Here is an 18,819-nt window from a genome sequence, read left to right on the forward strand (position 1 = left end):
TTATATCTATGCTGTTGGTTTCCTTTTTAGTAACTTAAGATGGTGTGGCAGGTCGATAGTTAAATGCACTGTTTTCCTTCTCTCTTACTTTTTCCCAGGGCTGGGGGTGAAACCCGGGACTTTTGTATGCTTAGTTGTGCTGTACCACTTAGCCATACCCCCAGCCAGTTGTTAATCAGTGTGGCACACAGCTGTACTCCCAGTACTTACAACTACGAGGGAAGCTGAGGCAGGAAGATCACTTGAACCCATAGATTGGAGCCTAGACCACATAGTGAGATGTGAGATCCTGTTTCAAAATTCAGAACAAAATGAGATTGAAAAAGGTATAATTATCAACATTTCTGAGTATTGGAATATCAGTACATTTTATTACACATCTCAACTTTTTAAAATGATTTATTTAATTTTATTTTTATATGCATTGGTGTAAGGGTATTAATTAGATCATCTGGAACTGGAGTTACAGGCAGTTGTGAGCTCCCATATAAGTGTTAGAAATTGAACGCGGGTCCTTTGGAAGAACAGCTTGTGCTCTTAACCACTGAGCCATCTCCCCATCTCTCACATTCCAACTTTTTAAAGAAAAAAAATCATATTATTTTTAAAAAAATGTTTTTAAAGATTAATTTTATGTGTAGGAGTGTTTTGACTACATCAGTATATGTGCGCTATGTGCACGCTTGGTACCTGTGGAGATCAGAAGATGGAAGCCTGGTGTTAGAGGTGGTTATGAACCACCTGTGTGGGACCTGGGCCTCTGCAAGAGCAACAGCTGCTTTTTACCACTAGTTGTCTCTTCAGGCCCTCCATATGGTTGTTTCTCTTTCGTATTGGAATCCTTTGGGGTAGCTAACCCGGGTCTCACGTGATTGCTGCCAGGGCTTCTGCACTGTTGCTGCAGGGTAAGTAGTACAGAGCAGTAGATGGGTTCCAGCACAGGGAGCCTGTGACTTCCGTACAGAGTGCGTCTTGCTTTATTTGGCACAAAAATTAGTTATCCAAAGGCCGATTTTCTCCTCAGAGTGCAACCCAAAGGGTTTTGTTCCTGTAACCTAGAATTTGTCCCTTGCCCTACCCCCTCAAAACAAGGAGCAAAAAAACCAAACCAACAATCTGGCTAGACATTCCCAACCAAGACTAACAATAGCTTTCTTTCATCAGGGTCCAAGCTTGGAGCTAATAATGAACATGGAAACAGATTAAATGGTTTTGTTAGAAAGCTGGCAGACAGGAACGTGTGCTGATTAACAAACTGAGGGGCTACTATTGTCTATTTAAAAAGAATCTCATTATTGTGGGAGCAGCTAAGAGCTTGTACTCCTCCTCCAGAGTCCCGAGTGTTTCCCAGCTTTACTTGGTGACTGACAATCAGTAACTCCATTTCCGGGGATCCAGCATCTCCTGGGCTCCCCAGGCACTGCTGGAATCTGTTGCATATAGACATGTGAGACAAAACACTCAGACACATAAAACCAAACAAATCTTTAAAAAAAGTTTAAAAATAACCGTGTGTTACTGTGTTCAGTTGCATTGTTGGACTTTACACGTTAGGACTGAGGAGATAGCTCAGTAGATACACTGCCGTGTAAGCATGACGATCTAGAATCAGATCCTGAGTACTGATGTTAAAAAACCAAGTGCAGTACTATGTGCCGCTAAGCCCAGAACCAAGGAAGTAAAGACAAGGACCTCTCTGGTGCTTCCTAGCCAGCAGTTTGAATTGATAGAGGAAGCTGAGTTTCAGTGAAAAACCCTGTGTCAAAAATTTAGGTGGAGGGCTAGAGCAATGGTTCAGGAGTTAAGAGTACTTGTTGGGGCTGGAGAGATGACTCAGCGGTTAAGAGCACTGTTCTTCCAGAGGTCCTAAGTTCAATTCCCAGCAACCACATGGTGGCTCACAACCATCTGTAATGGGCATCAAATGCCCTTTTCTGGTGTGTCTGAAGACAGCAACAGTGTACCCACATACATGAAATAAATAAATAAATACATCTTAAAAAAAAAAAGGAAGAAAAAGAGAACTTGTTGTTCTTGTTGAGGATGTAGGATCAGTTCCCAGTACCACATGGTGACTCACAATTATCCATAACTCCAGGTTTAACAAAATTGAGGTGGAGCACAATTAAAGACACCTGATGTTGACTTCTGACCTCCAAATGCAGGGCCAGGCATGTGTGTGCATGTGCACATACACACAAATGTACACATAATGCATAATAATGTTTGTTAATGGCAGATTAATAGTTTGCATGTTTTTTTCTTTGTGTCTCTCTGTTTCCTTCCAGTGCTGGGGATTGAACCCCAGGCTTCCTACAGGCGATACAGGTGCTTTTCCAGTGAGCCACATCTTCAGGCCTTGGTTTTCTCAGAGAACTATGTTACTTAAGCTGGTCTTGAACACATGATCTTGCTGCCTCTGCCTCTTTGGTACTGGGTTCAATGGCATTCATGCCCAGTGTACTGTGTGTTTTCCACAATTGAACTCATATGTGAAACTAGAGTATATCAAGACCCTTTCCTTTTAAATCCCACAGATAAGCCGGTCGTGGTGGCGCACGCCTTTAATCCCAGCACTCGGGAGGCAGAGGCAGGCGGATTTCTGAGTTCGAGGCCAGCCTGGTCTACAAAGTGAGCTCCAGGACAGCCAGGGCTATACAGAGAAACCCTGTCTCGAAAAACCAAAAAAAAAAAAAAAAAAAAAAAAAAAATAAAAAAATAAATAAATAAATAAATAAATTCCACAGATAAATCTTTAATGAATTTTGTTACAGGTTTGTTCTTGTTAGTATTTGGAGTCTTTGTACTGCACATTCATTCTGCTGCTGATAATCCCAGTGATGAGCATCTATAAAACTTGCCTATTAGGATAAATTGCAGCTATTCTCCCCTCACTCATGCTGCCTCATCACTCTCTCCTTCCCCAATGTTTTCAACTGAAGCATAAGTAGAAGACTCCCTTTACTGGAGGGCCAGCCAGCTCCTCAAAGGGTTTGTAATATAGGAGGAATAAAGAGGCATCTCTGATTACCAGGGATTTTCTGAGATGAACTCAGTGCACCCCTGGAGTTGAACCTTGGAGAGGAAGAGCAAGCTGTCTAGACTTCTTTCCATTGTACTCTTCTCCCCTTCCCTGCCCAAATCCTAAGAGATGTATTTGTTGTTTGTAGAGCATTGTTCTAAGAACAACATAGTGTAAACAATGTCTCACCACTCAGTGAGTTTACATTCTAGTGATAGGAATTAATAAAATACATGTGACTATGGCTAGTTAGCGAAGAACATGACAATGGAAGGGGATAAAGACTGATGGAGGATGATAGAAAGGGACTAGAGTAGGTAGGTTCATCAGGGAAGGCCTCTGTGAGTGCCTGACATTTGAGAGAATGAGAGGAGGGACTCTACCTCAATATGTATTGTAGGGAGCAACCCAGGAAGACCCTGTTCTCAACCTTGGGCATATGCACACATGCATGCACACACTACACACTACACACGTCTTTCTGAAAAACAAGACCCTTACTGTTCTCCAAGGTCTATCATGAAAAGGAACATATAAATCAGTGGCTGGCACAGCATGCTAATCCCAAGGGTGTAATAGTGGCACACATACCTTGGCAGTAACCAGTAGCTTTCTAATTAAAATTAAGGCTTACTCAAAAGGGAGAGACCGTGCTTGCTATTGGAAACTTAGCTAACTACTTATTTCTCCTGAAGTTGTGGTTATTGAAAGAGAATCTACCACCACTCATTTACTAAACCTGCATAATTCCTAACAACAATCTATAAACATTTGACCTTATAAACACAGATAGTTGTAGTCTTTATCAAGGAAACTTCTCTTTGCAACAGAGTATGTTACAGAAAACCACAACCAATCAAAATGTTCAACTCTGTTCCAGTGGATAATCTCCAAAAACACTCCCACTCTCAAGATTCAGGGAACGTTTCAGAAAGATTGTAGGAGCCAGGGGTCAGGGAATTTGCTGTGAAGTTGTGTTTCCTAGGAATATCAGAAGCTACGCCCATAAAGGCTTACCAACATGATTATGCAGATGTGAGCTTGAAGGATGACACCAATGAATTGCCAGACCAGACAGAGAAAAGCCCACAGGCTTCAACCCTACAGAACGAACCAAAAGCGACAGGAAAACAGAACAAGAAAGGTTGTCTTCCCCAAGTGGTTGTTCAGTGGCAAATGGTCAGCCCCTAAAATGTATGTGCAGCTAGCATTATACCAACTGAACAGGCTATATTTAGGAATGTATGTGTCTATACATATTTTTGTATGTATACAGTAATAATTACTGAGTTTGAAGGAGAGTGGAGAGGGATCTATGGGAAGGTTTGGAGGAGGAAAGGGAAGGGAGAAATGTAATCAATTTTTAATCTCAAAAGTAATCTCTTTTCTTTGCCCTCTTCCTCAAGTTTTTTTTTTCTGGTTATTACTTTAGTGCTTTCTGGTTAAGTTTTCATTTGTAGACATGATCTATTTGGTTCCGATATTGAGAATAATTATAATATTGGGAATAATTATCTAGCTCTCTCTTACAACATCTGAGTCACAGTCCCTTAAAGCTCTCTCATATTTCTCACTAGGTCACTCTTGAGTGCTCACATTAGTGTTTTATATAAATCATTGTAAGCTGAGCCATGTTGTAAACTTTGTGTAATTTTTTCCTTCTGGCATTTTTATCTCCCTGGAAGATAATTGCTTTTTCTTTGAGCTATTTTTTAATTTACTTATCTCTAATTTATGTCTCTGCCAGCATGTGTCTGATAGTTTCCTGTTTATGAAGAAATCTCTCTTGGAGCCTTTTGGCTAGGACCGGTCTGCACCAGCTGCCTGGCAGTCATATTGGACTTTGTTATCTGAGGGACTCCTCTCGCCTGTTTTCTATGTTAGACCTTCAGTTGCTTGGTTCTTTGTCTCTTGTCTTACCAAGTGGGAGCTCGTAATTTCTTGAGTAAAATGTAACAAGAAGTAGATCTTATGAGACCTTACAGTTCTTATTAAAGTCTTACTAATAAGACACTGATTGAATTTTAGAATTCCAAGTCAGAAATATTTCTTCCATGACTGCATGCTATGCCACCTTTCTGTTTCCAGTGTTGGTTTTTAAAAAGTCAGTAGCAATTCTGACTACTCCTTTTGCTTGTATGATGATTTTACTGATTTACCAGGAAATGTATTGATTCCTGTGTGTAAAGTTTTAGAGCCCCTTGCTTTGAGACTATTCACATCCATAGTATGGGAATTCCACCAGGGCTTCCATTCTGGAAACTCTAGCTGTCTACTGGGATCCTTTCTTGTTTGTTTGTGTTGTTTTTTTCCCCTTTATTCTGTTCTGATGCAGGGGTTGAACCCAGGGCCCTTGAGTATTCTAGGCAAGTACTATCATTGAGTTCTCTAAATCCCCAGTTCCTTGCTCTATTCTATGAGTCTTTACTTCATTCCTCTGGACTATTGTAAATTCTTAACATGTTCCCTCCAATCTCTTCTGTAGGCATTTTTCTGAAGTTTTTTTTTTCTAATTTATATCCTGAATTTGAAAATTTCTTGAGTTTACAATTTTCATGATACCCTCCTTCATTTCTGAATTTTAATTGTTTCATGGTATACTTTTCTCCTGAGTGTTTCAGATACAGAGCTGAGATTCTGCTGCTAGAATTTGGAGTCTACAAAGGAGTCTATTCAGGCATGTTGTTTTAAGTATGTAGCAGGAATAAAAACTGTACTAAGGAAGCACGGAGGCAGAAAGGAGAGCTTGCTCTCAGAGTCAGAAGTGCACAGAGTGAGAAAGGTTAGCTGAGATTTACAGAGGGACTGATAGCAAATAGGGTGAACAAGGTGTTTCAAGACACAGGGAGGAAACTGGAGAGATCTGTGAAAAGTTCATTGTGGCTGATCTGCTTCCGTAGGGGAGAAGCAGCAGGTGAGAAAACTTCACAGGTAGGTCTGAAGGAAATTTGGAACATGCTTATGGTGAGAAAGGGAATTTTATGTATTAATTTTGAATCTTTTCACTTTGCTAAATATGGTTAGTTCATGCACACATCCTCTGTCTGTCTGTCTATGTCTCTCTCTAACATACACGCACACACTCTTTGAAAATAGTTTTTTAGATCTTTTTCTCCAGTTTGGATTCATATTGGTAGCTTTTATTTTTATCAGAACCTGTTTTTAGATAGAGTCTCAAGTCCTTCTGTGCCCAGTGACCAAGGTTTTCCTTTTACCCAACCATGATGGGGTTAGTATTACTGAACCTATGAAATGGATGCCAGGAATGAGGGATGGAGAAGGATCTGGCCAAAGTCTCAACTAGAGATGGTTGGGAGCTGTGGAAATTGAGGATCCTAAAACACCCTTTGTAGGATGCTCTCTAAGAAGACAGATGTCACCCCACTTCCACTTAAACTTTCTAACAGGAGTCCCTTCACCTCGCCTTGGTATTTATTGTTGTAATTTACTGATCTTAAAATACTGCATCGTAAACGTCTCTTTGGCCAAAGAGAGATTGTAGAGTTCTTCCCCACCTCCACTTGCAGAGCCCCGTGGGGCCAGGTGCCAAGAGGAGCCCTCCTCTATTTCACTTATCTCTCTGTCTACAGTGCTCCCAGGTTGGGTTCCATTCCATCTTCAAGTACCTCCCGGGGCATATCTATTTCATTTAATTGAAGTTGGAAAAGGATTGATCATCTCCTACTTTTCCACCCTCCCCAGAGCAAGGGAGGGATATGGGCATATTGAACATACGTCTCTAGTGTGGACATATTCAGGTGAATGCATCGGACTCATAGACTCAATCTGTATTTTCTCATTTCCGTTTACGTTTACCTGCAAACTTCAAGCTTTCTCTACGGTCCCTGCATACAAATATAGTTGATAGTGTTTCATGAGGCATCTAATGTCCCTCCCCTGCTCAGTTTCGCCATTTGTAAGCAGCAGTCTTTGGCTAGCTCATGTCTACTTTCCTTTTTACAAGTGTGTCTGAGTTTTACAAGTGTGTCTGTTTCTCATTTGGTTTTGAAGATAGAGATAAGTTATTTTCATTGTAGTCGTAAACTATAGTGATTTTTTTTTCCATTTTCATCAAATACAGTTAGTTTTTGCTTCTGTAATTTGACTCTGTTTTTCAAGGACCCTTTCCCCTTCGGCCAGAATTTTCCAGATTAAAATTACTACCTTTTATTTTCAGAATGTCTTAAACTACTGTTAACCCTGTAAACTTGATGTTAATGCATATGACTTATCCTTCCTCAGAGTGAAGACACGCAACAGCAAATCATCAGGGAGACTTTCCATTTGGTGTCTAAGCGCGATGAGAACGTTTGTAATTTCCTAGAAGGAGGATTGTAAGTACCTCATTTCATGGGTTTGTCTGAGTTCCAGTGTGATGACACTGTATATTGCTAGCCAATTTATGGTGAAAATTCCTCAGTATAATTAATTAAATTAGGTAATTTCATTGCTACCACTCGTAGGTATAAGTCTAGTCTATACACTTTTTAAAATGTGCAATCTTTCTACAATTTTATAGTGTTATTTTATATATTAACATTAATATATTCATATAGTAGAATTCATTTATTATAGGGAAATAAAAATTTTTAACTTACTTTTCCTCTCCCAATCTTAGTTCTTTCCCCCAGTTTCTTGTATATCCTACAAAGTATATATTATATTTACTGACATATAAAAATAGAGCCTTACAGTATTTACTTATGAGATCACACTTAATGTTCATTTGCATGTTGCTTTTTTTGCCTAATATTTTATAAAGTTTTATCTATAAGCACATCTGGAGAAATGGAGCTTATCTAGCAAAGGTGCATGCGTGCTGGCTGTCAATCCTGATGACCTGAATTTGATCCCTAAGACCCATATAGTAGAAAGAGAGAACTTATTCTCACAAGTTATCAATTTTCTTCTCTCTCTCTCTCTCTCTCTCTCTCTCTCTCACTCACACACACACACACACGCAGATGTAATGCATTTTTAAAAATCTGGAATAGAATTCTGTATAATGGCGATTGTATAACTGGTGAATACACATAAACATTCAGATCATATTATTTTATTATAAACAGTGTCTGTTTCAATTATATCTATGTACCTATATACCACTAGTATAGACTCAGCCTGTAGGCGTTTCTATTTTTAAAATGAAAAAAAGATATCTTGCTAAACTAAACAAATATAAATATTTTTTCTATTTCTTTTTCATTGTTTGCAACATTGGGAATCAAACCCAAGGCTTCCTGTATGCTTGGCAAGTGCTTTTCAACTGATGTCCATCCCTAACTCTAAAGAAATACTTTAAAATGGAGTCTATTGAAAACAATTTACCTCTAAATATTTCTAGAAATACTTCCTCCCTGATTATATAATTAATATAGTTAATATTTTTTCATTGAGAATTAAAGCTAAGCATGAACTAAGCCTCATGAATGATAAGATACATATTGTAAAAAATAATTGGGGCAACAGAACCCAGTTTTGTCTGACCATACATTGATTTTTTTATCATGTGGAAAGTTTATTTGCATATCAGCAGCTACCTTGTTGTTTGCATTTTAAAATGTTACATCATGCTGCACTTCTGCATATTTATGATTTATAGATTTTAGAATGTTACATCATGCTGCACTTCTGCGTATTTATGATTTGTAGATTTTGCTCTTAACCCCCCTCCAGACTCTAATTTAATGGCCAAGGCAGCCACTTGTGTTTCTGTAGATCTCTGTAGGAATTTAGTTGTCTTTGCCCTAGATATTGTTTCTCTTTCATCTTTATATTTTATCTCACAGACTTCTTCACCTTGCGTAGTGCATTGCACAAGATAGACTGTGAGAACCAAGCTGATACAAAGAGGGTCCTGTTTGGATGGAAATATACTTTGAAATTGAGATTCTTTCCTAACGGGAACCAACTACTGTGCCTGTCTGTCCTTGTTAGAGTTCTGAATCTGGGCAGTCAGTACACTGGGTCAGATTGTTCAAGTTCTTGAAACTTCATTTTCTTCTCCAAAGATATCTAAGAAATCAAAAATTAGCAATTTTGTTTGCAAAATTGTACATACTATATATTACCTCTGTACGGTCTAGTGTTATGTTAGCTTGACACAAACTAGAGTCCTCAGAGAGGAGGGAGCCTCAATTGAGAAAATGTCTCCATGAGATCCAGCTGTAAGGCATTTTCTTAGTGATTGATGGGGGAAGACCCAGCCCATTGTGCATGGTGCTGTCTCTGAGCTGGTGGTCCTGGGTTGTTAAGAAAGCAGGCTGAGCAAGCCAGGGACAAGAAGTCAGTAAGCACCCTCCATGGCCTCTGCATCAGTTCCTGCCTTGAGCTCTAGCCCTGATTTCCTTCAGCGATGGACTACTATGGAAGTGTAAGCCACCTTAACCCTTTCCTCACCGACCTCTGTTTTGGTCATGGTGTTTCATCATAGCAACAGAAACCCTAACAAATCAGTATTAGACCAGTTGAAAGTGAAGTTGTGTTTTCAAGGCCAGCTGTATACTTGCCTTGCAGAGAGCCTTAGTTTCTCTGAGCACTAATGGCTACTTTGTAACATATTTTTCAGACGCATGGCCTTCTTTTAAAACAAAACAAAACAAAACTAAACCAAATCAAAAAACCTGCAGTGAGATTGCTAATGGGCTCATTTTGCCCCTCCCGTGAACAACTGTAACTGTAACTGAGATTGTCAAAACAATATTTAAATATTTAAAGTGTACATAAAGACTTAAATTAAACCCTGTCTAGACAAGTAACCCAGCATAGTAGGAATCCTTCATTTTTTCACCCAAGATCATTTCTACTGTTGTTCTTACAAGACAAGAAAGTATATGTACTTAGAGAAGTAGTTTCTATGAGCTTGTGAGTTTAGGGTTATATTTATGGGATAGGAAAAATGCCACACCCTATATTGTTAAGAATGCTCTCTTAGTTTTGATTGTGTATAGCCTGGCTTTAAATTATGTTAATGTTGAAGTGGTCTTGAGAGGGTGAATTTGCTATTATAAAATTGACTCTTATGCTGCTAAAGTATATTTGGAAAAAAATAAGATTCCTCAGATAATTCCTAAATTATTTTTAAAATGCTAAACTCTAGTATGAATGTATGAATAAAAGTATTTGATGAAAATATTGAACATTTATTAGCATGATATTCTTACATTTAGATTTAAGAAAAATGTTTTTGTAGGGCATCTTGATGCCACATTTATTTATAGCTTAAAAATACTCTTTTTTTGTTTGTTTTCTAGCTGATAATCAGCCTTAAGCTGTGTGTTTTACTGTGACTATGGAGTTGTGATCTTGTAAGCACTTGCACATGCCCTGTGATCTGGTTTCTGCCTGTTGCTTAGCCTCATTGTTTACTAATCTTTTGCTGTCTCCTGGCCTCACATCTCATTGAAAGTGCATATTGTCTTGATGAAACAGACCTTTTCAGTTGTTGCTATCTTAGCCCAAGGTGCTCCTGATTAGATGTCAGTCTGGATAGCACTGTCTCTCAATGTCCATTCTCTAGTGGGAACTCCATGGATATGCTCGGGACCTGTCTTGGTTCTCTGTGTGACACCCTCCCCTACCTGTTAACTTTCTTGTCACTTTACCTGCTGTTAGTGCCTGACACACAGTACTTACTCAGTGAATACTTTAATGAATAAACTAACTAAAATTAAGCACTGGTTTCTTTTACTTGACATTTCTGAAGAAAATTGCTATCTTAATTTAGTTTCTGAAGTAAGTTTACTTGAATGCTATGCCATTGTTATATATTTTGTTTTATAAAAGTTTTTAACCAATGTGATTTTGTTTGAGCTAATGAGATGTTCTGCATTTTGCTTCCTGCACCATTTCAGTTAACTTGTTTTGTCATTTAGATTAATTGGAGGCTCTGACAACAAGCTCATTTACAGACATTATGCAACACTATATTTTGTCTTCTGTGTGGACTCCTCAGAAAGTGAACTTGGCATTTTAGATCTAATTCAAGTAAGTTCAGAGTTGCATCTTACTACTATTAATTAGTTTTTTGATTCTATTTTTATAAATGTAAGATTATAATTTTTTAAAATGATGTTTGTTTGATAAGAGCTGTTCCATAGTAGATATTAGGTGGGTATGCTGTGGCATAGTGCCATGTAAGTCAAGTTAGGGGAAACATTTATTTTGGTTCACAGTTCTGGAAATTTCCATCTGCCAGCTGATCCCATTGCAAAGGAGTAGCATGGTGGAAGAAAGAATTTGGTAGAAGAAAGCTGCTGTCCTCATGGCAGGTGGGAAGCAAAGAGGGCACGGGGCCAGGGACAAGATAAACATTTCAAAGACACCCCCTAGTGACCTCTTCTTCCGACCAGGTTCCATCTCCTAATATCCTGTTTAGGTATGAACTTATAAATAGATTAATTCACTTAGAGAGACTGTGCCATCATGATCCAGTTCAAACCATGTCAAGGGCTGTAGAAACTAAATTGACTAGGACGACTTAAGACTTCATTTCATCATGCCTTGTCTGTTATGTGAGTTACTGCAAGGAAGCCACGATTGTGAATCTCTCTGCATGTGTCTAAATCTGGCCTGGAGACTTAACTCTTCTGAAAAGCTTTTGGAATGTCTAGCACTCGTCAGTTATCAGAAAACTCATATTTTGAATCTTAACTGTTATATTGCTTCAACTCTTTAAACCTTGCTTCTTCTTCATTATTGCCTTCAACCTTCACAAGTAACAGTTTGTGTGTGTGTGTGTGTGTGTGTTTGCTTCTTCATATCATTGAGCCTAGAGATGTTCTATTTGTTTTTTCCAGGATATCTTCTTTTATAACATCTCCAGATTTTATCTCATGTTATCAGACTGGTCATCTTGCTACTCGTTTAGTTGTATCCATCTCTGTCTATCTCCCATACTTGGGGCTTTGGTCAACAACTGTAGAGGGTTAGAGATTAACTTGTAGTTTAAAGGGTAACAGCAGAAGATGAGACAGAAGATTTCTTCTTGTATTACTAATAATAGAAGCATTATCCACAAAACAAAACACCCCAAACCATGCTGACATTTGCCTGCATTAGTTCTCAGTTCCAGAAGGGTGCTATGAAGGTGATGCTGCACCCCAGCAGATCAGATCACATAGGGGACAGAGTTAGGGAGCTGACATTCTCTATAGTAGGTGAATCATGTCTGCTCTGAAAAGGATGAGAGTCTCTTTAGAAGAAAAGGGAAGCTTATCCTTTTCTCTTAAGTAAGACCCTATTTTCCGAGTCTGTTTGTCAGTGTGACAGATTTGAAAAGATAGTGCAAGACACAGATAACAATTGCCTCTGTTCCTAGGATTGCAGAAACCTACAATCTATAGACTTCAGAGTTGCTTCTTACCCAGTGACAGTCAGTAGAAGTTTGTCTGCACGTGTGAAGGCCCGTGGGGACTTCAGTGTTCAGATGTGTAATAGTTGGTAGCCTCATGCCTTCAGACTTGGAACTACATTCCTTCAGAGCTTTGCCTTCTGTCCCAGCTTTCTGTTCATGTCTCATTTTTTTTTTTTTAAGTACAAAGTACTACTTAGTCCACAACCTGTTTCAATTTCTACTCTCAGTTGCCTTTTTATCTTTCTGTTTTACTGTTGCTCTTATTCTAGGCCCCTCAGGTTTCAACATGTCATGTTTTTTCATTCTCCCTGGTCCTACTGAGGTCTGACTTGTCTTTATTTAGCTTAGATTCCAGGGGTAGTCAGTGTGCCTATGCAGTTAACTCCTGGCCTGTTCTCAGACATCTGAAAATATGCAGAAGAAAAGCACAGTCCTATTTCCTGTCCACTTTAGATCCATGAGCATGGCTCTCAGGAAGTCCTCAGTGCTGTCCACTGATTACAGTTTATCTCTGTGCTCCAATTTTCACTCTTGACACCATTTCTCTACACTGTAGCTAGACCTCACTTCTCGACCATCACAAGCAAAATTGAAGCAGTCAGGAGAGAACATTGGCAGGCTCTTGCTGTGTACCTGCCTGCCTACTGTGTGTTGTAGAAACGTTGCACTCACTGTGCTCCTTTTGAGGTTAGCTTTCACTTCACTTCCTCTTGCTCCAGCAACACAACACCCCTCACTTTGTAGCATTTGTAGCCTCTTCTAAATCATTCCCTCATCCAGCCCTGGGCTCTGCCACCTTCGCTTCCTTTCTACCACTCTCTTAATTTCTTTCTCTCCTTGATAGCAAACATTTTGCTATAGAAGGAATATCTGAAACTGTTTTGTTCTCTTGTGTTATTGGTGCTGAATTCCAGGTTCCAGCAGTCTTCCTCTGTTTGATTCAGATTGCCATTGTCTCTTGACAAGGACTCTACTTGAACTTGAGGGTACTTTTCTTGCCTGCTTTTTGTCTTGAGTATCTTCTCTTTATTCCTTTGGTAATGTGATTTCATCCAAATAATATCTACTAAATTTGGTATTGATGGTACCAAATTTAATCTTTAGCCTAGACCTTTCCTTTGAAAGGCTGATTTTAAGGCCCAATATCCTATTGAATGTCTCCGCTTGGGTATTACATGAAGATCTTACACTGAGGTAGATTTAAAATCTATACTTTCTGCAGTTTTTGTCTTATTGTTACTAGCAGCTAAACTCTTCAAGTGGATGAGTCAGAACCTGAGTGCTTGCTTGTTCTTGGGTCTTATTCTCTGTGTTCGGCTCCATCTTAAGCAAATCCTTTGCCTGAGCTCTCATTTCTTCACTGTGGTCCAGGCTACCCCATTTGTCTGTATTTTGGCAGTTTCCTGACAGTCTCTCTACTGTTTTAGGTCTTTACGTGGTGCACCAGTCAAGTGCTGTTGTAACACACCGCATCTCATACCTTTTATTCTAGACTCTTTATAACCTCAGCTTTTATTAGAGTAAAAGCCACATTTGTCATGGGCTACCCAGGAGCCTATGTGTTCCGACCCCCCTCCTGTTGCTTGTCTTCTGTCTCCTCCTGTGCTTAGCCTCTTGTTGATGCTTCAGGACAGGCCTTTGCCTACTTTAGACTTTGTACTTGCTGACTTATACCTGGGATGTTCTTCCCTTTGCTACTCACTTGGCAGGCTCCATTTCAGTCTTCCAGATTTTGACTAGAAACTACCTTTTCAATACGGAATTCTCTAGCCACGCTTTCTAGCAGTCCCCTCTGCATTTCTAACCATTGATCTGCTCTATTTTCCCCTAGCACCCGTTATTTTATATGATGCTTTATTATCATTTACTGCTAATAGAATAAAAACTCCATGAGGGCCTAGAGTTATGTTATTTATTGATTTACCTACCAGGACTATATATTGTGTTGCGTTATTGTTGCTGATTTATACAAGGAATAGTAGTCTTCAACAAATAATTGTTTGATGCCCAAGTAAATGAATGAATTTAATGCCCATATACAGTATTTAGTATAAAATAACTGACAATAAAGCCAAAAAGTTAGTTAGAATAATTATATGGAAGGTATAGCTGTCACTCATATGCTATGGACATTTTCTTATCTGAGTTCTACTTGATTTGCTAATTATGAGAAGCATTAAGTCATATATCCATATATATATATATACATACACATATATATACACACACACATATATATGTGTATATATATGATTTTCTTATATTTTCATCTTATATGCCACATCTCTAAAAGCTAAAGAAAAAGGAAGAAAAAAGTAAATTGCATTCACAAATGTAGTTGTAGGCCAGGGAATAGGTAAAAGCACTTGCCTTGCAAGCGGACTGACTTGAGCTCAGTCTGTGAACAGAATCTACATGGTAGAAAGAACCAGCTCCATGAAGTTGTCCTCTAACCTCCACATATGTAGCTCTGTGTGTGTGTGTAAACACTAATAAATAAAATTAAAAAAATATTACAAATAATTTGTATTGAATCAAGATTATCAAGAGGAAATACACAGAATTTCTTTTTCCTTTCGGAATATACCCAAATAGAGATGTGGATCAATAAGTTGTAAGCTGGGAAAAGCTGCATGTAAAAAGATTTCTTTGTGAAATGAGGTATGGTTTTTAAATCTGCAGGAAGGAAGCATCCTTTGATTTTAAATGAGAAATTACTAAGCAGGAAAAGTTAGTAATAAATTCTGAGTAACAAAGCTTAGAAGTATAAGGGACAAGACTAAATAAAGCTTTTGGTAGTAAAATCTTTTATTAGTAAAGTACAAACAGTAAGTGCCAGTGGAGCTGCTAGCACACCACTTTACTCTTCAACTTCTAATGCTGGGGTTCTTCTCTCTTTCTTTTTTTCCTTCTTTTTTTTTTAAAATTTTAATTTAATTTTATTTTAATTAGGTATTTTCTTCATTTACATTTCCAATGCTATCCCAAAAGTCCCCCATACCCCCCCCCCAACTCCCTTACCCACCCACTCCCACTTTGTGGCCCTGGCTTTCCCCTGTACTGGGGCATATAAAGTTTGCAAGGCCAATGGGCCTCTCTCCCCAATGATGGCCGACTAGGCCATCTTCTGCTACATATGAAGCTAGAGACATGAGCTGGGGGTGGGGTGGTACTGGTTAGTTCATATTGTTGTTCCACCTATAGGGTTGCAGACCCCTTTAGCTCCTTGAGGTACTTTCTCTAGCTCATCCTTTGGGGGCCCTGTGTTCCATCCTATAGCTGACTGTGAGCATCCACTTCTGTGTTTGCTAGGCCCCAGAATAGCCTCACAAGAGACAGCTACATCAGGGTCCTTTCAAGCAAAATCTTGCTAGTGTGTGCAATGCTGTCAGCGTTTGAAGGCTGATTATGGGATGGATCCCTGGGAATGGAAGTCTCTAGATGGTCCATCCTTTCGTCTCAGCTCCAAACTTTGTTTCTGTAACTCCTTCCATGGGTGTTTTGTTCCCAATTCTAAGAAGGGGCAAAATGTCTACACTTTGGTCTTCATTCTTCTTGAGTTTCATGTGTTTTGCAAATTGTATCTTATATCTTGGGTATTCTAAGTTTCTGGGCTAATATCCACTTATCAGTAAGTACATATCATGTAAGTTCTTTTGTGATTGGGTTGCCTCACTCAGGATGATGCCCTCCAGGTCCATCCATTTGCCTAGGAATTTCATAAATTCATTGTTTTTAATAGCTGAGTAGTATTCCATTGTGTAAATGTACCACATTTTCTGTATCCATTCCTCTGTTGAGGGGCATCTGGGTTCTTTCCAGCTTCTGGCTATTATAAATAAGGCTGCTATGAACATAGTGGAGCATGCGTCCTTCTACCCAGTTGTAACATCTTCTGGATATATGCCTAGAAGAGGTATTGCAGGATCCTCTGGTAGTACTATGTCCAATTTTCTGAGGAACCGCCAGACTGATTTCCAGAGTGGTTGTACAAGCTTGCAATCCCACCAACAATGGAGGAGTGTTCCTCTTTCTCCACATCCTCGCCAGCATCTGCTGTCACCTGTATTTTTGATCTTAGCCATTCTGACTGGTGTGAGATGGAATCTCAGGGTTGTTTTGATTTGCATTTCCCTGATGATTAAGGATGCTGAACATTTTTTCAGGTGCTTCTCAGCCATTGGGTATTCCTCAGGTGAGAATTCTTTGCTTAGCTCTTAGCCCCATTTTTTAATGGGGTTATTTGATTTTCTGGAGTCCACCTTCTTGAGTTCTTTATACATATATTGGATATAAGTCCCCTATCTGATTTAGGATAGGTAAAGATCCTTTCCCAATCTGTTGGTGGCCTTTTTGTCTTATTGACAGTGTCTTTTGCCTTACAGAAGCTTTGCAATTTTATGAGGTTCCATTTATCGATTCTCAATCTTACCGCACAAGCCATTGCTGTTCTATTCAGGAATTTTTCTCCGATGCCCATATCTTCGAGGCTTTTCCCCACTTTCTCCTCTGTAAGTTTCACTGTCTCTGGTTTTATGTGGAGTTCCTTGATCCATTTAGATTTGACTTTAGTACAAGGACATAGGAATGGATCAATTTGCATTCTTCTATATGATAACCACCAGTTGTGTCAGCACTATTTGTTGAAAATGCTATCTTTTTTCCACTGGATGGTTTTAGCTCCCTTGTCAAAGATCAAGTGACCATAGGTGTGTGGGTTCATCTCTGGGTCTTCAATTCTATTCCATTGGTCTACTTGTCTGTCGCTATACCAGTACCATGCAGTTTTTATCACAATTGCTCTGTAGTACAGCTTTAGGTCAGGCATGGTGATTCCACCAGAGGTTCTTTTATCCTTGAGAAGAGTTTTTGATATCCTAGGTTTTTTGTTATTTCAGATGAATCTGCCGATTGCCCTTTCTAATTCGTTGAAGAATTGAGTTGGAATTTTGATGGGGATTGCATTGAATCTGTAGATTGCTTTTATCAAGATAGCCATTTTTACTATATTGATCCTGCCCATCCATGAGCATGGGAAATCTTTCCATCTTCTAAGATCTTCTTTAATTTCTTTCTTCAGAGACTTGAAGTTCTTATCATACAGATCTTTCACTTCCTTAGTTAGAGTAACACCAAGGTTTTTTTATATTATTTATGACTATTGAGAAGGGTGCTGTTTCCCTATTTTCTCTCTCAGCCTGTTTATCCTTTGTGTAGAGAAAGGCCATTGACTTGTTTGAGTTAATTTTATATCCAGCTACTTCACTGAAGCTGTTTATCAGGTTTAGGAGTTCTCTGGTGGAATTTTTATCGTCACTTACATATACTATCATATCTGCAAAAAGTGATATTTTGACTTCTTCCTTTCTAATTTGTATCCACTTGATCTCCTTTTGTTGTTTAATTGCTCTGGCTAGGACTTCAAGTATGATGTTGAATAGGTAGGGAGAAAGTGGACAGCCTTGTCTAGTCCCTGATTTTAGTGGGATTGCTTCCAGCTTCTCACTTTGATGTTGGCTACTGGTTTGCTGTAGATTGCTTTTATTATGTTTAGGTATGGGCCTTGAATTCCTGATCTTTCCAAGACTTTTATCATGAATGGATGTTAGATTTTGTCAAATGCAGGGGCTACAGGGTGGAAAAAAAAAAGATTTTGTCAAATGCTTTCTCCGCATCTAACGAGGTGATCATGTGGTTTTTGTCTTTGAGTTCGTTTATATAGTGGATTACATTGATGGATTTCCATATATTAAACCATCCCTGCATCCCTGGGATGAAACCTACTTGGTCAGAATGGATGATTGTTTTGATGTGTTCTTGGATTCAGTTAGCGAGAATTTTATTGAGTATTTTTGCATCGATATTCATAATTGGTCTGAAGTTCTCTATCTTTGTTAGGTCTTTCTGTGGTTTAGGTATCAGAGTAATTGTGACTTCATAGAATAAATTGGGTAGAGTACCTTCTGCTTTTATTTTGTGGAATAGTTTGTGAAGAACTAGAATTAGATCTTCTTTGAAGGTCTAATAGAACTCTGCACTAAACCCATCTGGTCCTGGGCTTTTTTTTTTTTTTTTGGTTGGGAGACTATTAATGTCTCCTTCTATTTCTTTAGAGGATATAGGACTGTTTAGATCATTAACCTGATCCTGATTTAACTTTGTTACCTGGTATCTGTCTAGAAATTTGTCCATTTCATCCAGGTTTTTCAGTTTTGTTGAGTATAGCCTTTTTTAGAAGGATCTGATGGTGTTTTGGATTTCTTCAGGATCTGTTGTTATGTCTCCCTTTTCATTTCTGATTTTGTTATTTAGGATGCTGTCCCTGTGCCCTTTAGTGAGTCGCGCTAAGGATTTATCTATCTTGTTGATTTTCTCAAAGAACCAGCTCCTCGTTTGGTTGATTCTTTGAATAGTTCTTGTTTCCACTTGTTTGATTTCGCCC

General features: G+C 38.8%; 1 protein-coding gene across 4 annotated transcripts in view; it reads left to right on the plus strand.

Annotated features, from left to right (window-relative positions):
- Ap3s1 (adaptor-related protein complex 3, sigma 1 subunit) overlaps positions 1 to 18,819 on the plus strand; it is a 49,133-nt gene that overhangs the window by 5,413 nt on the left and 24,901 nt on the right. For 3 of the 4 annotated variants that reach the window (XM_006525526.3, NM_001303015.1, NM_009681.5), the window contains exons 2-3: positions 7,265 to 7,356; positions 10,897 to 11,008. The exons of the other annotated variant lie outside the window; for it this stretch is intronic. In XM_006525526.3, the coding sequence (XP_006525589.1) occupies positions 7,265 to 7,356; positions 10,897 to 11,008 (204 nt within the window). The remainder of the gene's footprint in view (positions 1 to 7,264; positions 7,357 to 10,896; positions 11,009 to 18,819) is intronic. 4 annotated transcript variants of the gene reach the window in all.

This window comes from Mus musculus, chromosome 18 (assembly GCF_000001635.26).
Source record: "Mus musculus strain C57BL/6J chromosome 18, GRCm38.p6 C57BL/6J".
NCBI lineage: Eukaryota > Metazoa > Chordata > Mammalia > Rodentia > Muridae > Mus > Mus musculus.